We start from the raw sequence: 24,323 nt of genomic DNA on the forward strand, positions 1-24,323 counted from the left end.
GCTCCAGATAATATTTTCTGTGTGTAAGAACTTCCGCAGTCCGAGGGAAGCTTGTGGGCACGGCGTGCCCTTGTCCACCTTTAGTCAGGGTCCGGGCAGGAGAGCGGCTCCCACCCCCGCGCGCGGGTTGGTGTCCGCTGCTGCCGCTCGGGAATGCTCTGCTCTGCCCGCAGCTCAGCCAGCGCTGCATCGGATTCCTTGGGAACTCAGCGGGGCTGCCGGGATAAACTGCTTGGACAGGCGTCACTGCGAGAAGAGTGAGTACTGCGCTGTGTGTTGTACGGAGGCTGCGGGGTTTGTTCGGTAACTGCGGGACCGGTGGAGCACCGTGTGAGCATAATATACTGCCCTGTGTTCCTAAATTACTTCTGAATTTCACCTGAATCACTCTTACTTTCTTCACTGCTGTAGAAGTATGAGCGGACTTAAAACCTTCAGGTATTTAACCTCTTTTTCAGCAGCCTTGCGTCTCACTCGGGCAAAACTCTTCCAAAAAATATCAAGCTGATATGTTGTTTTTCCTTCACAGCTGACAGCGCACACAGGAGCCACAGTTACAGCCAGTCACTGATTCGTTTCCTGCCTGAGTGCCTTAAAACCTTTTCAGAAATGGAAGGAGATAAAGGACAAGATGCTAAAGCTACCAGTGCAGTGGGTGACCTGAGGAAGAGCTGGCAGACGTGGGCAGAGGATCACATTGAGTACCAGAGGAAGAATCCCTTCAGCAGTGACGACAGGCTTGCGTCTAAACCTGCGCATACTCACAGAGGAGACCCTACCTACGGGAGACCCCCTGAAGGGTCTCGGACCGAGCAGAGAGGGAAAGATGCTCACTCACACGTGGGTAGGGAAGTAGAAGAGCTGTGCATGATCATCAGAAGAACTGGAGAGGTGGGAGAAGATGGACATGTTAGTGTGACATTCGGGCAGCTGTTTGAAACATATGTGACTATTTCCAATAAGGTAGTGGGAATCTTGTTAAGAGCCAGAAAACACGGTCTGGTCCATTTTGAAGGTGAAATGCTTTGGCAAGGAAAAGATGATGATGTGGTCATCACTTTACTACAATAAGGCTTTGTCCTGGGATGAACTTTGCTGCATGGTTCCATTTGGAAAATCTAGATACCATCTTCACAGGTTTTGCTTACAGAATTTCAGCTCAGCTACCTACTGGAACACAAGCAGGAGAGAAAATGAGCAAGAAGGATAAAGGTTATTTTTGTAAAAATGGTAGAGATTTGGACAGAAATCACAGATTATGAGCTACTCCATCACGCTGACATTGGATTGTCCTTATTATCATCTGCTACCAAGTATATGAGAGTTCTTCAAACAACTCTGCTGGCCTATTGCTTTTAGGTTACTGAAAGTATAAATTATTAACTTCCTATCCTACAATACTGATTCCTGCAGGTTGTGAAATACTGTGTGGGAAAATGGGATGTGTAAAACGTGGAATTGAAAACTCCTGTGGGAATTCATATACTACTTCAAACAAAGAGCCTGGTATATAGCAAAAGCATAGGTTCAATCTCACATGGTTAAACTGAATACATGGAAGTTATTTTCATGAAGTAGATGGAAATTCCCAAACTTACAAAAATATCACAGCAAGGATACTTAGTGGTACCTAAATTGGTTGTATCTTGCTTGGATTTTGGACAGTTGCACTAGTTCTGGTATTTAATAGTCTAATCTTGTATCTTCTCCAAACCTTCTGTATTTCTTTTTCTTTTTGTTTTCTATCTCACACCATTCCTACCTTTTCTGTTCTTCTAAAGCTTCAGAAGAAGTCCACAAAGCTCTGCAGCCTTTTTGGTGAATTCAGCTGTACCCCTTCACAGAAGGTATGGCACCACAATGTAAAGATGCAAAAGTGAACAGAAACTTTGTACTGGGGCACCTGTGCATTCATAAGGAAAAAAAAAAAGGATCTTCTTTCACCAAAATGTAACACTGTTTTTTACAAGAGGAGAGTAGAGATACAGAAGTACCAAATGCATAAATGAAAGAATAGCAGCACAGTCCCATACCTCATTTACCTGCTTTCAGAGCACAGTTGTGAGCTCTTCAGAAAGAAAAATAAAGGATTGGTTATATAAAATAGTTGTAATAGTGCTATGAAGAATAATCAAGAGCTATATTACAATAGCTCCCATCAATAAAGCTGTATAATTAGAAATCTAAAGTTCAATTTTGTAGCAGTGTGAATGGAAACTTGTGTGATAACCACACTACTTGATGAGTCTTTAAAGTAAGATACTGTCTTGCATCAAAAGGATACTAAAATTTAATATAAATTAGGAACTTGATAAAAGTGATGTGTAATCTTATGCTATTTATATAAAAGACCTTCTATTGCAAAAGCCAAAAAGAATGGGGTTTTGTTTTGATATTTTCATACAATGGGGAGGATTTCATTATTACCCCGTTTCCTTTTTTTTCTGGTGAAAGGACAATGAAAAGAGAGAAAAAAAGGAATAAATTAATGTGCTGAAATAAGTATATCTGGGGAACATTGGTATGTTCCTTAGGTTTCAAACCTACTGCTTCTTTCTAAACAGATCTACATCTTGCAGCTGAAAAAAATGACGTAGTTTGTGATCTTAACATATTTAAAATGCTGTGTTCTTTTTGGAAAAGCATTTCTTGCCAAATGACATAAGCACACCTCACGGTATGTCAGCTAAGTGTTAGAGGAAGTCTTTACATGCATTCAGATTTCAACACAAATTGAGCTTTTTATAGAGCAGATTTGGAATGAGTTTTGTTTAATTCTAATAATTCTGAAATCCAGTCAGTTCTGCTGTAGTGTCAGTTCCTAACTTGCAGGAAGCAGCATTGGGCACTTCAAGTGTCACCAGCTGACTAATGGGATGGCACTATCAGGAAAAATAATACATTGCTGGACACTGTACAAATAATTCATTGCAAGACACACGTGAGGCAGTATGCAGCCTAAGCACCATAACATGCAAGTCCAGCTCACATAAATTTACTAGATTTTAATTAAAGCTGACTCAAATAGTTAAATATCAGCAATCCAGGCTGTCACTGCCACTAACTGGTAGATGCTTGAGTGCATCTGCAAGTGCTTTAAGTACACCTCTGATCAAAACAGAAGCAGAACAAACACTTATTGACATGGTCTTACCACCTACTTTGTAAGCAACTAAAAAAGCTTGCTGTATTGTTATATTTTTAATAGAACCAAGGATTACTATATAACAAAACTATTATTTATAGAGGGATTTTTTTAAACAGTTACAGAGCCATGTTTCCAACCAGCCAGCTTTAGATGAACATTCTGGAAAGCGTGACTGAAATCTGTCTGTGTGCCCATGCAATGATTATAAACACCGAGCTGCCAAACTGGCTCAGCACAGAGGGTGACAAATCCAGTCTTGTGCTTCCAGCAATAGCCAGTATTAAAAAAAAAAAAAAAAGACTAAAAGATAGATAATAGAACTGGTCAGCTTGCCCACTGGTACAGTCTAGAATAAAAAATTACTCCTGAAGCCTCTATAGTCATGAATGCATCCTATCTAATACACGACTGAGTTTAGCTACAAGTTTTTACAAAGTTATGATTCATCTGTGATTAGATTACTATCAACAGATGAAATAGGAATTTAAACTTTTCAATATGCAACTTCTTTTTTCAGCAGGCTCCCATTAGCGTAAATGGAACAGAATTTATTAAATTATTTTTGCAAAAATCGTAGCATGTGAGGGGTTTTAGTATTGCAGATTATTTGGAATAGTAAGTAAACCCCAACCTTTTAAAAAGTATTCTTGCCCTACTAAGCACCTTTCAGTTGTTTAAATCTCTCCTAAACTTCACTTTGTGACAGATTACTTCAGTGGTCTTTCCTCTCCTTCCACTTGAAGCCTGTAAACTCTGCATCTGTTTTGGACTGTATTATCATATAGAGATTATCTGTGGTTTGTTTTGTCAAACACTGAAGGCACTGTCACCATTTCAATAAATGTTGCACATTAGTTTGAAATGACAAGTTTTTATGCAGCATTTTATTGTTTATAAGTTTCTCAAATTTCAAATACAGTTATCACTGCTTTGCTCCCATTCTCCTACCTTTATTTACAATTCACACTTAAAAAGATTTTGGAATAGTCTGACATGTTATTAAGAATTTAAGCACAGTTTCTTTTTATTTTTAACAGCATTTTATGTGTATCTGTTTCAGCCTTTCAGCATAAAAGCATTATTCTCTTGGGTTCGTGTTAGGTTGGGAGTTTATATAAAACAATTGAGCAAAACAGTACAAATAAAGCTTTGTCATTCCTAAACATGAGGTCAAAAAAGCAGCTTTTCTCAAAACTGCTAATACTGGATCAAAGAACAGAGCCAGCAGCAGTGGCTAAGCAACTTTCCTTTGCTTCCCCAGGCTCTTGGAGAGTAAGAGCCTCTGAGTTTATGCTCCTTATTGATCTTTGCTCCTTAGAAAGCTCTACAGATGATTTCTGAAGTTTTAGAATTACTAAAAGCTTCTGTAGAAGACAGGGACAAAGTTAATAGGGTTTGCCCACTGTCTCTTCCAGGGGCTAGCCAGTAATTCAGAAACGTAGTGGGAGTATTAGGTTAGGCTTTTCAGAAAGTATTTCTTCACCTAATTAAAAAAATTATCTTCAGAGTCTGAGAATGCTTGTCAATGCAGAAGGAAAACACACCCCAGTTCTGTGCTGAAGAACACTAATGAGGGGCTGAGCATTCCTCTCAGTAATTAGTGTGCCTCTGTTTAATGCTTTGCTGTTTCAGCTGTTTTGAGGCCTGTCCTGTTGCTGTCAGGGAACACGGGATTTCCCCATCTTTTTCATCAGCAAAACCCTAGTACCTGGATTTTTACCTATCCAATCTTGTCATTAGTGGGGCCCTTCTCCAAAGCCAAGATATAGAAGTTGGCCTTTGTGCTTTCATATACATTTGGCAACATACAATTTTGCTGGGATAGCGGTAACTTCCTTCACAGCATCCAGGTTTTGGGTGTGACTGGAAGTGTTGATAACACAGGAGTTCTGGTCATTGCTGAGCAGTGTGTGCACAATGTCAGGGCCTTCTTTCTCCTGCTCTGCCTCTGCAATGGGGAAAAAGCTTGGAGAGAGCACAGCCTGCACACCTGACACAGACTGGCCAGCAGGGATGTTCCATGACATATAATGTCTGGAATAAAAGCTGAAGAGAGGGCTTCTTCTGGGGGGAGTGGGGGCCATTGCTACTGGCCTGCCTGTGGGAAGTCATGAGTGATTGATTACCTTTGCTTTTTTCTTCCTCTTTCCTTCACATATTAAATTATCTCAACCCATGAGTTTTTTTCATTTTGTTCTTTCACCCCACTAGGTTAAGAGATGAAGAGTGACCAAAGGGCTATCTAGGGTCAACCCCTACAGTCAACTATTCCACTGCACTGGAAAATCATCCCAAGATCAGCATTTATTAATCCTTTTTGACAACAGTTCATATCTTAAATATGATATCTTAAATATTATATTACATGTCACAGTTCAGTACAGTTACATAAATTAATTACAGATCAGAACACATACATGGGATTAACTCTTAAAAGTCCTTAATGTTCAGGTATTTCACTAAGTTAGGAGCCAGCTCAAACATCTTTATCCATTGCACAGTCAAAGTTTGGTGGCTTTAAGTCACACTTTTCTTACCAAATATAACAAAACCCTAAAGGGCTGCAAATGACATGCGAGTGCCCACTAGTAAGAACAACAAGACATTAGGAAGAAGATCTTACAGAGAGGTATAAACTCTGCCAAGTGGAAAATGCAGTTCTTCAGAAGGGTGCAGACTCTGAAGTACTGTAAGAATATTACAACACGTGTCACTAAGGCAACAGGTGCTGGATCCATGGAAAACACAGAATATTATGTTCAGGTGCAACAGATGTTCTCACCTCAGCTGCATCTGAATGCATCAGGCAAGGACACTTGGTTAGTTCGGCACCAAGACAAGCTCTGTGAACAAAGAAAATCCACTCCATGTGTTCTGGAGTTTTAACTTGCCAGGCTGCCTTATTATGGTTCTGAAAAACAAGTGCTAGCATTCCTGATTAGAGTCATGCAGCAAAGGCAAATGTTCAGCAGGTTCCTTAAGCAACTTGGCATGTTCCAATTTTGGGCTGAGTCCCTGCTATCCCAAAGTCAAATCACATTGTTCTTATGTAAGTCTGCCACACACACACTGCATTTCAGACCGCCTTCTATTATGACCTCATTTAGAACCCAAATTTGGCCAAGGCATTAGTAATCTGCAAGGGACTTCCAGTGAGAATAAGACCAGAAAATCTGGACTTTTTTATCTACTGCCATGCAGAAGAGCAGTATACTAAATCCATTCTTCTGGAATCTTCACATTCTTTGTAAACATACAGTAACTAATTTCAAACATTTTGCCCATAAGAGGGAAAAAAACCTTTAGGTCTATTTACACATAAACTATATTCTATATTATACAGCATTTTGGGCACATATTGTATTAATGTTTAATGTGTCACTGTGATGCAAACAAGTCAGGTAACATTGGAGTGATTTAGAAAGTCAGTACTGTACTTCCAGCAATGTACCTACTCACCAGGCATAAGTAACATACCATACAAATGCAGATGGGAAAAATTGTTTGAAATGTTATCTACAATCCGAGAAAAATGCACCTTGAAAATGACAGCTTGACTCCACAAGAAATACTCTCTTTGGTACTATTCATATGCTGTTGTAACTCATTGCCTTGGTTGCAATACATTCTGCTGCTAAACTTTGCCCTTTAATAGGAAGAGTTCTCTGTCTGTGTGCATGTGTGTGTGTGTGTATTATGTATGTATCTAAACAAATATAAAATTGTAACTAAAATACATCACCCTATTGCCAGGGAAGTATACAGACTGACATATCCAAATGGAAGAATTAGGTTAGCATCTACAAATTGTGTGTACTTCCTCATAAGGAACTAAAGCTTTTTTTATCCTGGGATATTATTGGCAACATCAAACTGTGCAACCTTAAATCAGAGCTCAAAGACCAAACTGGCTGACAACACAAGCTTTCAGCTGGCAGCATTTTCAGTTTGCAATCTCTCGATCAGTTGTTCAGCCTGTGAAAGAGAGAAAGCAATACATTAACTACACCCTGGGCCTTCAGTTTACTGAAAATTCCATTTTTAAAACAGTGACACTAACAGAGCATTTGCTTTTCACTTTTACAAATAAAGTGGACAGGAGAAGCAGAATACAACAATTCCTTTCAACAGCAGACTCACAGTTTCCACCAAACACTTATGAGGTGATTCAAAGAGGAAACATAACCTACAGAGGTCAGAGGAGATTTGAGCAAATAAACAGCAGATCTGTTAAAAGCACTGTGACTTCAGAGACCTCAGAAGAGTCTTCAGAGACCACAGCAGTGCTCAGAACAACCAAGTGGTGAGACCTGGGATTCTCTGTGAACCACTCCAGAACAGTGTGCTGTGCCCTCTCATCACCAACCCAGCTGCATCACCAACATGAACGCTGCTGAGGGCATTCATGTTTGTGGCTCCTGCCACAAGCTACTACCTCATCCTTTGGTCACGTCACTGCACCAACACACACTCTAGTCATAACATGTGGCCATTTATGCGTCAGGGGCGGAACTGGAACAGCTGTATTTTGTGCATGTAACAGCACCAGCTCACAGAGCCCTCAGGAAGGCTCAGGGCAGGAGGAAGTCTACCAACAAGCAGGCCAGATTGGACACGTGGAGGCTAACAGGGGCACTTCTGAAACATACATTTACTGTCAACCTTTGCTTTTTTTGCCAGTCCTACTGAATCCTTCTTTTAATTTGATCTGGTGCTTGAAGCTTTATTAAGATTTCCAAAGGAACTACAGTAATTTCACGAATACAAGCCGCACCAATTTGACCAAAATTTTGGTGGAAACCCGGAAGTGCGGCCAATATTCCGGGGCGGCTAATACATTAACAAAATTCTAAAAGCTGCCAACACGGAAGTGAGAGCCTGCGGCAGCCCCAAGCCAAGCTGGAGCCCGGCCGGCCCCGGCAGAGGCGGGAAAGCCTGGCAGAGGCGGGGCCAGCGGTGTGGGGGGCGGGCGGCAGAGCCTGAGCCAGCAGGGCGGGGCAGGGGGGCGGCAGAGCCTGGGCCAGCAGGGCGGGGGAGCCCGGGAGAACTGGGGCTAGCAGTGTAGGGGAGCATGGCAGAAGCAGGAAGGCCGGCGGGTGGGGCTGCCTGGCAGCGGGGGAAGCCCAGCAGAATCGGGGCCAGCAGCGTGGGGGAGCCCGGCGGTGCGGGGGCCTACAGTGCCGGCCAGGGCGAGGAAACGCGGCGGCGGTGCAGACGGGAGGGGGCGGCCGGCGAGCCTGGCGGCGGCAGCCCACCGGCAGGGCTAGCGAACGCGGCAGCGGGGCGGTGCCGACGGGAGAGGGGGGCCAGCGAGCCCGGCGGCGGCGGCGGCAGCCCCGCCGAGCCGTGGCGCTGAGCTGGGCCACCCGGCCCCGTCGGCAACCATGAGCGGGCCGAGCCTTCCTGGCCCCGCCCCGAGCCAGTAAACCCCGCTATGCCGCGATCCTGTTACTAATTGGCCAATTTGTGAAAGCTGCGCACGGATTCTCGCGACGAACGAAAGTGCGGCTAATATTCAGGGTACGGCTTATCTATTGACAAAGACAGCAACATTGTCGAGGCACCGGAAGTGCGGCTTATAATCCGTGCGGCTTGTATTCGTGAAACTACTGTACATTATAAGTTGAAAAGCTCAAGTTTGGCATATTTTAAATGCTGACAATAAAATGCCATCAGCTACTTCAGGTAGGAGCAACTCAACAGGACTTCAGAAATAACTGCAGTTTATTTACAAATAAAGCTACATAAGGCATGCAGCAACTGAAAATTATAGGGTTTGAATCCTGTTTTGCATTCTTAAATAAGTACCACATTCAAGACACTATAATTAAAAACAAAAAAACAAACAAAACCACCACCACCACCCCAAGAACATTTTCCAACCTGAGAGCAGTGCGAAATAGGAAAGTGCATCAATACTGGATAACCAGTACAGATCTGCCTGAACTAATCCAAGATAATAAGCAGTAAAACTACACAGCTATATGTATTTGAGGGACAAATATTTGCAAGATGCTCAATAACACAGTAGACACATCTGCTTTTTTTGAGCTAGGAGTGAGTTCAGCAAGGTCCCACTGTGAAGAAGCCGTGTTTCTTCTGTTTAAGTAAGAAGCTGTTAATATTCTTTAGATGAGACAGACTTCTTTCAGCAACTTTGATTTGGGGATGTGCAATGGATACCAGGATGCTGCAGCTACCTTGCAAGGACAGGTGCTTTGCTGTATCAAAGCAGCGAGAGTGAGGTTTAGATCTCTACAGAGAGATTTTCAAAGTGCTTTAGTCAGTGTCTGTTCAGTCTCATTGCTAATCTCTACTGACATAAATCGGTACAAACAATGTTTCTGTAAAGCAGGCACTAGGTTTAGTCTAAAGATGACAAGATGAGAAAAAACACACGAAGTGGTAAATGCAGTCATTAGGTGGATATGTTTACACAGGATCAACCAGGTTATGTGCAAAACAGTCCACCACATTTGAATACAGCCTTTTATATTAAAACCCAAATATATACAAAGCGTCCACAGAAGCACAACACAGAGCCTGAGCTTCAGGCAAGATCCAGAACTATTGTACTGTTTGCTGTTAGTTACTAGCACTGCATTCCCCTTAATAAGCATAAACATTAAGGTTTTTACTTTTATTTTTTCTTAGTCAATGCAAAATACACTTAACTGAGAATTAAAGCAACAACAAAAATAATTGGTCAGAGAACTTCTGGACACAGTAAAAAGGTTAGAAAGACATGGCATTTTCAGCTCACAACTGAGAACCTACAGCTCACCTGCATTACACTTACCGTGATAAACCAGTAGGAATTGATTCTGTAGTAGAGCCTGGAAAAGAACCCCAGCTGACTGGCTGGGGCCAGGACATGAAGGTGCAAATGGGCTATCGAGCAGAACGGAGGCCAGTGAAAACCCATTCTTCAGAAAAGGAAAAGAAGTACAAGAAAGTGGTGATGTTCATTCAGGAAGAAGCAGAACATCACAGGTTATTTAACACAATCCACAGAACTAACAACTTATTGCATTTTAGTTGTACATAGAAGCAAGAACAAAAACACGCCCTTTCATTACACCACAAAAAAGCTCTTCAAAAGTTCATCAATCTCCTCCTTCACATCTCTGTATTTATGACACATTTTTAAAAGAAGGAGTTAAAAGAAAAAGTATCTTAAATGTATCCTATCTAGTTTTCAGCTGGAAAGCCAACTGTCAATTTTAATCATGAAGAGCCAGCTCCCTATTTCTCTTTCTTAAATAATGTTACAGTTTATTTCAGCTATCAAGGGCCTTAAACTGAAGTGTCCAGCACCAAAAATCCAGTGAATTCGGTTATGACTGAAACACAGTGTAGTGCCCTTCTTCAACAGGTCAAAGTTTACATCTTTTCTGGCATCTTGGATTTAGAACATATTTGCAGCACATAATTAAAGAACAGCTTCTTTGGTAAGTTATTTGAAGTGCCCTCCCTACTCCAAGATGTGTTCAAGAAAGAATCTCAGAGTTAGGACCCAATTTGTGCCAGAACTTTATCAGAAAAAAATAAAAGTTTATACTCAATGCCAGCCAATTTTAATTGAGAATTCATGAAATAAGTGAAATGTAGACCTGATTTCTCCCATAAATCACAGTGCAGGTTCTGCCACCATCTCTAAAGGAGTATTCTGAAAAGTAAAAAACACACTCAATAGAAAGATGAAAGGCTCCTATTACATACCTTACATCATTCAAGTCATTAAAATTATTCTTCTGGAGAACAGCTTTTCCAACTTCCATCATTCTCTTCACTATTAAAACACAAATAAATTTCATTTTAAAAAGGTATTCTTAAGAATATTAACTTAAACAGACTAATCTACATTGAGTTCAAGAGATGGGTTTTTCAAAATATAAACACTGTAACTACTTGTGTGCAATTATTTACTTGAAAATTAACACTGATACCAATTTCCACACCTGCCATGCTTTCCAGTGTGACATTATTATAAGAACTTTGGCCAAAGCCATGCTATCACCACCCCCTTATTAAAAAACCCAACAAGTACTGATTGGTCAGAATGATGACTTTACACTAATTCCACTGTTATATCTCTACACAGCTACAGGACTTTGATCTCCAGGTCCTGTAAAGCCTGGAGCACATTTCAGAGATGGTGCATAAATTTAAATTAATATAAAATTGTCAGTATTTCTTACTACTAGCACACAGTTCCATTATCACCGAACAATGCAGTAATCCCAATACAAAAACTCAAGGCAGAAGTCAGAGGAGTTGCCTTGAAGCCAAACACATACGTAAGTTTTTTTCTAGAGAAAACCACCCTATGTTTACAAGAGAAAAACAGCGATGCAAGATTTGCAAAATGCAACTATAACTCTTTTCTTGAATCACCTATAAATTTCCCTACGGTGGAACTTCTTCGTGGCTGCAATTTCTTCTGTTACTCAACACACTTAGCTAGCCATATCTTGTGAAACAAATTCCAGGACAATGTCTTCTTAAGAGGAAAAAAACCAAAATAAGCCTAGCAACAATAAATAATGGCGTCAACATTTCAAAATTTTATGTTTTCAACATTTTTTGAAGTTAATTGAAACACCATTTCCCTTTTTCATCTGCCACTCCCTTTTTTCCTGACAAATAATGTAGTACTTACCCGGAAGTAAACACTTTATAAAATGCTTCTGTAAGCTTTTAGAATTGCATATGCATATCTAAGAAAATGCAATGAAGCAGCACATAAATGCTTTAAAAATAAAGCTGTACTTCCAACAAAGTGCAGAGGCATCTATATTTCATGAAAACTGCAATGTTTTTCCAGAACTGCACAAAAAAAAGTGCCATTCTAGACCAGCACACAGAAGTTCCCAGAAAGAGTAAGTCCCTATCTACACTCAATCACATCAGCTATTCCCATGTTTACAAATGGTGCCAAAAGTTGTAATTTCCTTGATAAACCCCTATTTTCAGGCTGTGAAAAACGACTTTCCTTTAGGTTAAGCACTCGCAGCCTTACCTAGCGGTATGTGTTCTGTCTTCAGTGTTTTGCAGTTTCCCATGTGTTTCACGGGCACCACCAGGTAGTGGTGGGGGGCACCGGGTTTTATATCTCTAAAGCAAACAAGGTCTTCATCCTAAAAAAGGATGCGAACGTTTTAAAGCGGATCAGGACGAGGATATTGGCACAAAGCAGGTAACGATGTCCATATTCCCCACATGGACGCGACACCAAATGTCATAGTTGAGGCGACCGGCAACAAAAGCTGAGGGTTTTTTTGGAGGCACGGTGCGCGTCCGCTGCTGACCTTCGGCAGCCAGGCTTCCTCGGCGCCAGCTCGGAGGCTTCCGGCGCTGTGCCGGCCTTTACGGGAGGCACGGTGCTCTCCGTCCGAGCGACCTCCCCCGCTCCGTCCGTGCAGGAGCCGCCGCCCCCCGCCCAGCCCCAGCCGCGACCCCCGGGCCGGCCGTGAGGGAGGGGGGAAGGAGAGCGGCGGCCCTCACCCACCTCGCAGGGGAGCAGCGCCGTGCCCGGCTCCTCGCCGCGGGCGATCCTGCAGAACACGCACTTCCCGTCGTAGCCATCGCGGCCGCCATTCCCGCCTTCGCTCCCCTCAGCGGCGGTGGCACCCGCGGCCTCAGGCCCGGCCATGTCTCCGCTCCCGCTCCGTTCCCGTTCCCGGCCCCTCCCGCTGCCGGCGCCCCGCCCGCCGGGGAGGAGCGCCCAGCCCCGGGAGCCGGGCTCGCCATAAAGTTCCCTCCCCACCGCCAAAAAAAAAAAAAAAAGTAAAAAAAAAAGTAAAAGAAAAGATAAAGAACTATGAGAGGAATAGAAACACGTGAATGCATGCTGAATAATGCATGCTGAATTCATTAATAGTCGAATTGCCGCGGGCGGAGAAAAAAAAAAAAAGGCGAAAAGGCGCAGTAAAGAGGGCAGATAGACCGATAATAAGTGCTTATGATGCTGGATCTTTCTCGTTTTTTACCAGAAAGTCATGTCCAGCAACTCCTTGATTAATACAAACCAAGAAAAATATTCGAGAAATTTAGACATTTTGCCCCTATAGTTCAAGTTACTTGGGTTTTTATGGGTGCACAAATAATCTTAAACCGCCGTCTCAGCACTGTGGCAGTCTGTTCAGGGTCGCTAAAATAATTCCAGAGATTTTTCCAACTGAGTCTACATGTTTTCTTCTACACTCCTAGCAGTGAAGGCTATAATCTAATATTAGTTCTGACTGCATAAGCTGACAGCCCTGAAATTGTTGCTTGCTCATGACACCTACACAAATTCGCAGCCAAAATAAGGTATTTCATAGAATCACAGAAAGGTTTCGGTCGGAAGGAACCTTAAAGATACCTCGTTCCAACAACCCCCGCTGCCATGGGCAGGAACACCTTCCACTAGGCCAGGCTGCTTAAAGCTCCATCCAGCCTGGCCTTGAGCACTGCCAGCAATGGGGCATCCACAATTTCTCCAGGCAATCCTTTGCAGTGCCTCACCACCCTCCTCCTATCAGCCACTTCTGAAACTAACAGAGGGTATTGGTAAGAGGGAGTTAGCCTTCAAGTACTAAAAAAATGTTTTCTTAATAGTTTGTATTTAAAATCATTTTCACTGTTCATTAAACTAGAGCTGCAGAATCATTGACCCTGCATCTTAAATGTATTCTTCATGCAGGTCAAAAGGCACAGAGTGCTTGTCCCATAGGTGACAGTGTTTTGAAAGGTAATGGGATTAAGAATTTAGACTGAGATTTTAAATTATTTTTAAAGCAAGCTGTGCCTGTACAAACAGGACGTGGTTGGCTATGCTACCTGAAGTAGCCCACTTGCCAGATGTGCCAGATGTGCAAAGTGCTAGGCAGTACCTTTGCAATGACCTAACCTGCTCCTTTTCTCTGTTACAAACAGGCAAATCAAATCTTTACAGTTTACAAATGAGAATTGTTCTAAACATAACTAGACTTTCCTTTGCTCTAAAGCCAGCCTTTGTGCAAAACATCCAACTCAAAACCCACACTTTAACTGGCACCAAATAAAGCATCTGCAATTACCTGGGTACTGACAAGCCTGATTTGAGAGTGTGTATTTGAACACGGTGCTGAATCAAAAATCTGTATCCAAGTACTACTGAAGGAACACATATTTGATGTTGCAAGAACAGGATCTTGCTGTCCCTGAAAGAAAAATGACTAGTGACCATTATTTTCCAGTTACTTAAGGTAAGTTGTTACTGCCATTTCGCTCAGAGCAAGGCTCATGGATAGCACACTTGTTCAGTTTCATATGTAATCGTAATTTGTTTTCTTTTAATGCCACTGCTGTATACAAAGAAAACAAATAAAGCCCAAGAACCAGATACTTTTAAGACATCTTTGCTTTGCTTGACTGGATATAAAAATATATGTCAACATTTTGGAAATACGAAAAGGGTGCATACAAAACTGATGCACATGGACTTTTGACTTCAGGAAAATGTTGGTCAAAAAAGATAAGGGAATACATGTCATTCACTGCAGCTGAGAGTAGCAGCAAGAACTACCAGGTAAATTGCTGTTCCCTGGCATTTCTTAGCCCTTTGTCACAGTCTTCCTTAGAGTGAATTCAAAACACGGTTCTCTTTAAGGACACACCAGACTACATACACAAAAAACCGAAATCCCAAAACCAACCCCACCAAAATCTCCAACCTCCTTTTCTGTGTTTGTATAATATAGTATTGCTGAAATTCTTCTTTTAGGAGGTGGCACAGGTATTTATTAGCATAACCTGGAACTTAAGCTGCATCCTTTCATCTTTAAAATGTTCTAAAGTTTGTGAATAAAAGACAAAGCATCTGCAACAAGTTTCTGAATGCATAAATTCCTTTATTGAAAATATTGTGATAGCACTGCATTACATATATTCAATATTCATATTTTCAAGGGTCACAGAATTTTGATTGAACAACACTGTTTTGAATATAGACCACAGCCTTTAGATATGCTTTGACAAGGATAATATAATGGAGTAAGTTGTAGGTAGCAATAATGAAATGTATGCAAAATGTTGAACTTGGTTTCATTTGGTTTGTTCTGGGGATTTGTTGTTGGGTGTTTGTTTAGTTGGGTTTTTTTAACTATGAAGTGGTCTTCTGCCACCATTTAAAAGAGCAAAGAGTGTTAGATATTCTGGGTATCTTCAAAGCATTATGCTGTTAACAACTTCCAAAATATTTTAAAGCATTACCAATGAGAACTTTATTTATGGCTATAGTAGACCACAAAGAAAGGAAGTGTGAAAGCTCATGTGCAGCGTGTTACAGGCTTACTGTGTATAGCATTGTTTTCTCAGACTGTGAAACTTCTGTGCAGGATTAAGACTTAGAAATGCTTTTGAAAGAAAAGCAATTGGCTTTTTAAAAGTCTTTAATCTATTCAAAAAAGAAAAAGCAGTAACTAAATTGAGTTGTATTACTCAGTTAATAATATTCCAACATTAGATTGTACTGTTTTTAATGCACACTACTGTCTCTAAAACCTGCCTTTCTCAGAACAATGAAACATTCAAGTCTAAGGGCAGGACAGCAACCTAATAGTTAGGCCTGGATTGTGTAAACAAAACCATAGCTTAATGGCAAAGCAGAACTCCTTAGCAAACAATGAAGACTGCCAGTCCTCTCTCACATTCTCCCCATCTACCAAATGTTTTATAATTTTGTAATATATTTTATTCGTAAAATAAATTTTACAAATTTTGTAATATAGAGTCTTTTCAGCTTTGGGTGGGGGGGAGCGGGAAGTATCTAATAATTTCATTAAAAACTAAGAATAATATTTAGTTGCCTGTCAAATCCTAAACCAGACTGCTGCTTGAACTATTTTTTTAAAGCAAATTATATATGTAATCATTAGGAAAACAAGTTTTACACTAATGTGGCCTGGCCTGTTAGGAAAAGAACTTTACTCTCTAAATCTCAATTCTATTTTCTCCTTAACATATTCTTTAATTTGTGAAGAAATGCTCGTAAAAGCACAGTGGGTGGCTTATTTTGAATAATTTGGTGGTGATACAGAAAACCAGTTCTCTTAGAAATGTCCTTCATAAACAGACAAATAATACTCGGGCAAGTGCTCAGAGCATGCTATCCCAATTCTGTGAACGGCAACAGAACTGATAAACTCTACACCAGGGGGCAGTTGCTCAATGTCTCCATACACTGCCAAAGTAGTTATCTATTAACAGGAATGTGACAGCAGAGTTAAGAAAAAGCACTATCCACCTTCTCCCTCATTTCAGGAAAAGAAAATGAAACAGAATTATGCACTCAAGTGTTTCTGCCAGCAAAAAAACCCTCAATTAGGGTATAATGAAAACAAAATCTCATTTATAAAATAAAAATATAAAAATTAACTTCAGAAATCAAATAAATTGATTCAGAATAAATGCCAATGCATAAGAAACCTACCTCAACAGCAATTATCAAAATGAAATTTGAAACATTAAACAAAAAAACTCATAGCTAATTCATTTACAAAAAAGTCTACTATACAGTAACAATAAATAATTTTAAAAACATGTTCCCTTAAGTGCTGTGTACACCTATTTCTGATTCTTTTCCATGGCAAACAGTATTCTGTAGATTTTGGTAAAGTAACCTTTTATTTTTGGTCAGCATTTGCATGTTGAACATAAATATACATGGAATGTACTAGACAGTTATAGTTCTTCCACAGGATCTTTTTCACAGTTACATAAAAAGTTTTCAACTTATACATCGTGAACGTTTTCATAAGCATTGTATCTTCAATGGAAGAGTACTGAAGAGGAAGTAAAAAACACTTCAGAGTGATCTCTTACTGCTCTGTCTCTTACTGCCTCTCAAAACCAATTCTTTGATTCTTGGGTTGTTTGGTTGGTTTTTTTGCGTAGTCATGCTCTGGTACAAACTCGAGGAAAAAGCGTGTAACATTGTGAGGCAGCCTGCACCTTCTGGAGAGCTTTTAAGTGCCTAATGGATCCAGTCCTTAAGGCAGTCAGTGTTTCACTCAAATGTCCATACTTCTACATCTTGTATTATGAAATCTTCTTTCTTAGTTAAGATGTCATTATTGAAGGTGCTGCAGGAGTTGCTTCGCCCATGATACAAATCTGCATCTAACCATAAACCAAACCGGCCACTAGAAAGGAAATACACAACAGATTTGGTGTTACGTGGAACAGCAGAAGCACTGAAAGCTGTATAAACAATCAAAGAAGCGATGCAGAGGAAGCTATGTGACTCTGAGGCCAAATGTGAAGAGCTCAGTCTTGACAAAGCACTCACCAAGAAGGTCATGGAGCAGTTGCCTTGCTTTTGTTTGTGGCAGCGAGAGGGGCAGCATGCAGGACCCTGCGAGTGCCCACAGCCCTGGGCCGCCCAGCTGCTCACACTGTCAGCTGTGGCTACACCAGGGCATAACCTTGGAATTCCTTCCCTGGCTGTCTGGATGTGCACAGAGCACCTTCTGGTTATCCACTCCAAGTAGGATGTTGGTTGTACATCCTTAGCCCTTGATTTTGTACCTACTGACCTTTGAAACTCACAACCTGATTATGCCCTGTCCATCTGTCCATATCCTTGCTCTGTGCATCAACAGAAAAACAACAACTTAGTAAGGACCATGTGATAAACCACCCTAGAAACTGATGGCAAAATTGCCATTAGGGATTATCTTCCAGTGACAAACCGCTTCAGCAATGAGTGATGTATCTACCCAAAACATCCGTTTTTTCCTGGCTAAAAACAACCCCAACTCTGCAACAAACCCTACCTGCCTAACATTAGATACTTTAAGCAAACAAAATCGTTCTCAGTCTGTAACAGAAATCAGGTTACTGAGGTATCTCTGCTGAACAGCTTACTAAAAGTAAGTTCAGCCACTTTACTGGTAAGTTTTTCTTGCACCTACCATTGTCCCTATTTCCATTGAAAAAAAAAAGATGACTATATGATTTGAAAACCAAACACTCACCCTCCACCTCCAAGCTCCAGAGAGGTAGTGTCTCCATTGATGAAGTAGGTGTTTTCTCCACTCCATTTAAATACCTAAGGAGGGGAAAAAACATTAACGTATTTGGACTGTGAGGATTCTTGTAATCTCAAACTACTGAGTACCTGCTGGTACCTACTCTTAGCAGCTAAAAGGTGTCGTTATCTTTTATCTTTTTCTTAGAAGGGGAAAAGGTAAAGTAGAAAGTAAAGGATCAATACATATTTCAAACCATGAATAAAGCACCTTAATCCTTCTTTTAAATTCTGCTTCCCTCTCTAAATCAAGTGGTACCCTCTTAAAAAGGAAGAATGTGTTCAATACAGAAAAAGGGCATGAGCCATGAGCCAAGGGGTATTTCAGTAGCGCTCATCTCTGTTTTGCTGTCACTGTGTTCCTAAGAATGAAATTGTACCCTATTCTTTATGTCATTGCCTTCCAAGCTGAGTCTATGACATCCACTCCTTAACTCTTTTCTGCTTCCCCCTTCAATTCACTTAAAACCCTCTCCTCACCCTTACAGACTGTCCTCTCTTCAGATAATTACAGACACTTTTGCTTAAAGTGTTGCATTGAAACAATGAATGATTAACTGCATCCACCAACATACGGCACATCTTCTACAGTCAAACATGCTATCTTCATAAAAACCTTATACATGTTTCAGAAGTAGAACCCAAAAATCTTGTTTCAGAAAGTAGACGCCCACTTACCTTGAAATGTGGACTGAATGTGTAGAGGAATGTTTCACCAGTGCCATAGTAGTGGTCACTAAACCTGAAGGGATGCGTAGCATATGCTCCAAATATCTGTCAGAATAAAATGATTACACTACTTTTGTGGGAAGTGCAGAATTCAAGAGAAAAAACCCCAAGTATTTCAAACTACTTTCTAAGAACAACTGAGCTCATTTTCATGTTGGAAGAATCAACTAGAGATGAGGATCAGATGTGCAAGGATTCTTCCACATGTTCTGTATCCTGCAAGTTAAAAGCCAGATGGCAATAATGGCAGCGGCACTGCTGACTCTAGCAGCTACTGAAAAATGAGACCTCCAGAGAGGCATTGCTTGTGACATCTCCTTAACTGAGATACCTAAGAAAGGTATTTCCAAAGGCAATACCACACTCACTGCAATTCTAAAGCTTTTATTAGTGAAGTACTTTCCTGTGGTGACTCTAGTTTAGGCAGTAGAAAAATTAAAGAATACACCAATGTCTTATTTTGGTGTGACAGCACTTCATACTGTAACTAGAATTTCATAGTGATCACTTTTCAAAATGCTGCCCTTTCTGCTCACCCCCGCAGAACGAGCGCTCCTTACCTGGTTGTCCATATCCTTGATGACAAGGAGAACTGGACTGTCGAGGGAAGCCGATTTGCGGTACAGAGTCTTCAGGCTGGTCCCGTGCTCCAGAGTGCTGTATGCCAGGCGCCATGGGTAGCCCTGCACCCGCGCGGGTAAGCGCCGGGCAAGCTGGGCAGGGAGCAGGGAATGAGGGAAATGGTTACACAAGGAACACAGGCAGTGCCCCGGCCTATTCTCCTTCTTACACTTGACAGAGACAGCACCACATCTAAGAAGGAGACCTGAGGGTTTTCCAGCCATACCTGCTCTATGTGCATGTTCTCCAGGAGAGCGCTGTGATGCTTTAGGATAGGTAAAGTATCATCATCTTCTTCTTCTTCATAGTAACTGCAAACGCTCTTTCGTCGTTTAGCTTCTTCTACAGTAATGATCTGTGGCAAGAGAACAAGTGTCCAGCCTAAAGCAGAGCTCTTACACCATCAATCCTCTGTTGAAGCCAATTAATTTAAAACTTACTCTTCAGCTGTCACACTGTTTGGAGAGAAAACACCACATGGGATGATTTTATCAAGCACAGGTACGCTTAAGCAAATGGGGAAAATCTTTAGCTGGGGTTCAGTGTCACCATGGCACACGGGAAGCAATAGCAAACAGAAATGGAGCTGATGAGAAAGAAAAGGGGAAGCAACGAGGCCTAGCTGTAAAACAAACAGGAAACATTAAACCGTCTTTTCCTTCCAAGCGTGTATCAACACAACGGTCTTGTCTTGGAGCAGGAATCCCAGGATGCAGCTGCAGAGCCCACTGTGCTCTGCTATGCACCTTGCTGCCAATAAAGCTTCCAAATGGCTTTCATGTTACACACGGATCAAGTTTTGCATAATTCCTCCACGCCTTCACGATCACTGCTGGAACTTGCAGAAGCTGTCAAGAGTCGAGACAATTGGGAAGAGATGCCTGAAGGTTCTACACACACCTGCCCCTCAGGCGAGAAAGCAAATGCACTAGACTGACTCCAGGTGTGGATTTAACCACACAACAAAGCACAGAAGTTTTGCATGACGACCAGGGCTGGTGAGAAACTCACACAGCCCCAATACCCTCAGTCATACTAGGCATTTCCAGTGGGATGGGAGCTACACATCTGCTGCATGCACTTAGTCCAGCCCACGCTCTCCCACAGATGCTTGGAGCTCAGCAGGGCACTTCCAGTGCAGGGTCAGGAAAAGAGAGGAAGGCAGGATCACAAGGCCAAATACAGCCTTCAGAACTAACACTGCTATGTGTCGCTGCACACCTGAGCAGTTCCAGATATTCCTGCCCATGATATTGCAAGAGTTCTACAGCTTCATTCTGTCCCTCCAGCCTCTGCTTCTGACACTGCAGATAATCCCATGCTGGAAAATTTTTCATATGGTCAATTTCAGGAAAGGTTTGCACAACAAAATTAGGATAATTAAAAATAAAAAAACTTCCCACATCAAACTGTTCAAAGAAAACAATATTTCTATTTGCATCATTGTTCTTTTTTCACCTTCTGAGTAGTTTGCTTTCCCTCATCTCCCAGACCATTATTGTGTATATACATATTTTAATTAACACCTTTTAGACCTAAAATCAAAAGTTCACAACTCCCCTTTAGAGGACTTTCTTTTAGGAATAGTCTCCATGAGTGGGGGGAAAGTATCAGCCAACAGCAAATCAACCAAGAGATATTTGCAGCAAAATACAACCAAACCTACTTAGGTAACCAGAAAAAACCTACTAACACAATTGTAAATTGCAAATTGGCTCCAGAGACAGACAAGTCCCCCTCTTCTCCGCACACATATTTATCCAGTCTCTGAACTGCACATGTGAGTGAGTTCAGTCAACAACTGCAAAAAGAGTGATCTGCAAGATCAGGTATTTACAGCCCACACAAAAGCAGAAATGGATGAAAAGAATTGATCACTACAGAAACCAGACCTACAAAATCTTTGAAAGATCTTATAGGACTGAGAAAGGCAGTTTGCTGAGGTGGAAATGCTCCCCACCTGAGTACAGAGCATGTTTATTACTAGAACAGAAGTTCTGTCATCAGATCCACAAACAGGAAACAGTTCAACATACCTCCACAAAAGGTTCCTCCTGGTCTGGTCTGGCACAGTAAATAATTCGAATATTCAAAGGCATTTTCTGTTTCATCATCTAGCAGTTTGTTTTCAGTACCCACTGCTCTACCCCTGCACTAGAGGCAAGAGTTCTCAGCCACAAGAGTGACAGACAGCTACTGGCCATGGTATGCTGTTAGTAAAATTGCTTATATGCTTCTCTACAATTGGGAGTTTCTGTTTCCCCGCAAGGGAGAGTGAAACTTTCACAGTCATCATGCCCAAATTTGGACTTCATTCAATTGAGATTTCCTGGCAGACTTACTATAAATTGGTGAAGCTGGAATATATTAAAAATAAAAGAGACACACCTTTAAAATCTGTTTATAGTTTTTCCTCCTTTCAATAAATATCTAAATAAAACAATGAGAGGCAAGCTGCCAGTGTGGCCAGATCTCTCTAACATCTGTTTTCAGATCACTGACTCTCCTTCATTGTGGTTTTATGAAAATGGCATACAAATAACTGAACAGCAAAATCTACAGCAATGTATGGCTGCATTCAGCTCTAAGCAAGACAAGGAAGGCTTTTTTTTTTAATCTATCTTTCAGCTCACAAAGCACCAAATTGAGAAGCTACAAAACTGTAAAAATATTAGCTCCTTGGGAATAGATGCTGCTATGTTTCAAATAACAAGTCCCACTTTTAAGCTCAATTTTTCAACAGAACATATTGTGAAGACAAAAATGCTCACAAAAAGGGAAAAAAGGTAGTAGAATGTCAAGAAAACAAGTTTATGTTTAAGATGAATAATCAGGTAACTTTTAAAATCACCATGAAGACATTTCCCGCTTTGGAATTTACATGTCTGTTTCATTTATCTCATATCCTTAGCACAGAAAGTGTTTGAACATTGATTTTTAAAAATATGTGCAAATAAAATACGATTTTTAAAAATGTATGCAAGTTTATTTCCCTTAGAAACTAGGTTTTGTATGCAGAAGAAAGAGATAACAAGCACAGGCATGCCAAGTGGTTAAAACAGATTGCAGAAGACCACACATGAAAAAGCCAAAGTCCAATGATAAATTTATCCCACTTACACCCAATATTCAAGCAGTACTGCTGTATGGACCAGAGAAGCAAGGTTCTGGCATATCACCACACAGCAATCCATTTTAACCAGCACACAGGAGTCTGGGTTGATGTTTACATGCATATATAAATTTTGAAGATTTTATTTTAAATACATAACGAAATACATTAGGAATTTAGCAATGCTGACCACATACACCTTTATAGCTTTGCAAAAGACTAATACTACATGGTCAAAATATTTACACAACTTCTGCTGGTTGCACACCAGAGAACTCCCAGTTGTTTACCTGCTCTTTCTAGGTACAGAAAAAATGAAAACTGAAGGAATATGAATACATTTGTGAGACAGATAAAAGCCTTATGGAGTCCTCTATATAAGCAGCAACTGTTATAAAAAACACCATAAAAATCCTCAAAAGAACAGCTGCTGAGATTCTTAGCAGAGGACGCACACTTGATACGCACATGCTTCATGTAAAGCCAGAAATCACTCACCTCCCAGCTTTTAGTAGTGGGCTCACTAAAGAAGTTGTCAATCATATCAAGCTCCTCCTTTTCTACCACAACAAAACCTTGCTCTTTGGCATCTTTCCCATATATTTCTGGTGACCACTGAACAAAAAACGTGTACAAGTGATCCACCCTGTGAAGAGAAAAGGAAGAGACAATCATCGTTCAGTGGTCCATGAACCCAACACTGTCACGTAGCACTGACATGTAGCAGGGACAGCTACACAAACAGGATACCTGTGTACCTCCACCCTCTCATACCACACAAGGAAACAGTTCCCTCCACCTGATAGCCTGAACCACTTCAAGGTTTCTCTGCTTTCACTCCCCACAATTTATTTTTCTCCTCTCTTTGCTATATGCAAAGCCAAGGCACGGTAAAGCAGTGTGGCTTGTCCAGTCCCACACAATTCATATTAAGAAGTCAAATTGATTGATATTAGGTCATACTCAAAGAAGTTAACTTTGCCAAACATTCATTTTACCCATTTAGTTTGACCTCCAGTATGAAACAAGCAATGAGATCACCAGTGAAGTCTACACTACAGTTTTAGCTGTCCTTTAAAAGTTACAGAGGCTAACCATGAAACAATCTTCATTCTCTTAGCATTATGAAAATAAGCTGTTACTGACAGCTTTGCTAATGATATAGTACCAGAGCACATGCTCTTCCATAAATGTAGTCAGCTCCCAGCCACTGTCTTTAAAAAGCTATTCCTTGACAACATCCATAACAAACCACGAAACAGTTTCTGAAGAAGGAATTTATGTATTAAGTTAAAACAAACACATGCAATTTCAAATTTTTTCAAACGAGTCTACAAAAAGAATAAAGGATTTATTTTGCTTCATCATGGAAATAATGAAAAAGGAGTGAATTAGCACTGTTCACAGATTTCAGAAAAAGCAACCTGATTAGCTCTTTGCTAATTAATTTGAGCTTTAACTGAAAGAGACAATTGACTTAAGCACTGTGCATCTTCCATACAGTAGTCTTACTCTAGAAAGCTAACTACTTAATTCCTATAAATCCCTAATAAAGGACAATAAAAGTAGTGGCTTCTCCTGTCTGGCTAAGATCAGTTTGAAAGCACATTTATGCAGATGGATGAAGGAGAGCAGCACACTCATACCTCAGAATCACA

General features: G+C 40.9%; 2 protein-coding genes and 1 long non-coding RNA gene across 7 annotated transcripts in view; 1 reads left to right on the top strand and 2 right to left on the bottom strand.

Annotated features, from left to right (window-relative positions):
• The first annotated feature begins 167 nt into the window (after positions 1 to 167).
• On the top strand, positions 168 to 3,118 carry LOC116993360. The gene is made up of 2 exons (XR_004417281.2): positions 168 to 257; positions 530 to 3,118. It is a non-coding gene; the product is annotated as an uncharacterized LOC116993360 (long non-coding RNA).
• Positions 3,119 to 5,432: 2,314 nt separating this feature from the next.
• Positions 5,433 to 12,846, bottom strand: HINT3 (histidine triad nucleotide binding protein 3). The gene is made up of 5 exons (XM_033053780.2): positions 12,660 to 12,846; positions 12,171 to 12,288; positions 10,871 to 10,940; positions 9,948 to 10,074; positions 5,433 to 7,123 (listed from the first exon to the last, which is right to left on the bottom strand). The coding sequence occupies exons 1-5, from the start codon at positions 12,801 to 12,803 to the stop codon at positions 7,076 to 7,078; spliced, it is 507 nt and encodes a 168-aa protein (XP_032909671.1). The 5' UTR covers positions 12,804 to 12,846; the 3' UTR covers positions 5,433 to 7,075.
• Positions 12,847 to 15,003: 2,157 nt separating this feature from the next.
• Positions 15,004 to 24,323, bottom strand: part of NCOA7 (nuclear receptor coactivator 7) — an 82,712-nt gene continuing 73,392 nt past the window's right edge. For 4 of the 5 annotated variants that reach the window (XM_033054562.2, XM_033054563.1, XM_033054560.1 and 1 more), the window contains exons 11-16: positions 23,164 to 23,311; positions 19,780 to 19,908; positions 19,493 to 19,645; positions 18,882 to 18,977; positions 18,151 to 18,224; positions 15,004 to 17,316 (exon numbers count right to left, since the gene is read on the bottom strand). In XM_033054562.2, coding sequence (XP_032910453.1) covers positions 17,181 to 17,316; positions 18,151 to 18,224; positions 18,882 to 18,977; positions 19,493 to 19,645; positions 19,780 to 19,908; positions 23,164 to 23,311 — 736 coding nt within the window. In that variant the 3' untranslated portion in view covers positions 15,004 to 17,180. Of the gene's footprint in view, positions 17,317 to 18,150; positions 18,225 to 18,881; positions 18,978 to 19,492; positions 19,646 to 19,779; positions 19,909 to 21,589; positions 23,099 to 23,163; positions 23,312 to 24,323 lie in introns of those variants that run through there. The other variant, XM_033054564.2, reaches the window with a different exon arrangement.

Source organism: Catharus ustulatus, chromosome 3 (genome assembly GCF_009819885.2).
Source record: "Catharus ustulatus isolate bCatUst1 chromosome 3, bCatUst1.pri.v2, whole genome shotgun sequence".
NCBI classification, from domain to species: Eukaryota; Metazoa; Chordata; class Aves; order Passeriformes; family Turdidae; genus Catharus; species Catharus ustulatus.

What these genes read in the sequence shown, in the direction of transcription:
- HINT3 (XM_033053780.2), bottom strand. Translation starts at nt 12,803, where the DNA reads ATGGCCGGGCCTGAGGCCGCGGGTGCCACCGCCGCTGAGGGGAGCGAA. An exon ending in CGGCGCTGCTCCCCTGCGAG is followed by an intron (nt 12,289 to 12,659) that starts GTGGGTGAGGGC and finishes ATCCTTTTTTAG; the next exon opens with GATGAAGACCTTGTTTGCTT. An exon ending in GACAGAACACATACCGCTAG is followed by an intron (nt 10,941 to 12,170) that starts GTAAGGCTGCGA and finishes GTGTTTTAATAG; the next exon opens with TGAAGAGAATGATGGAAGTT.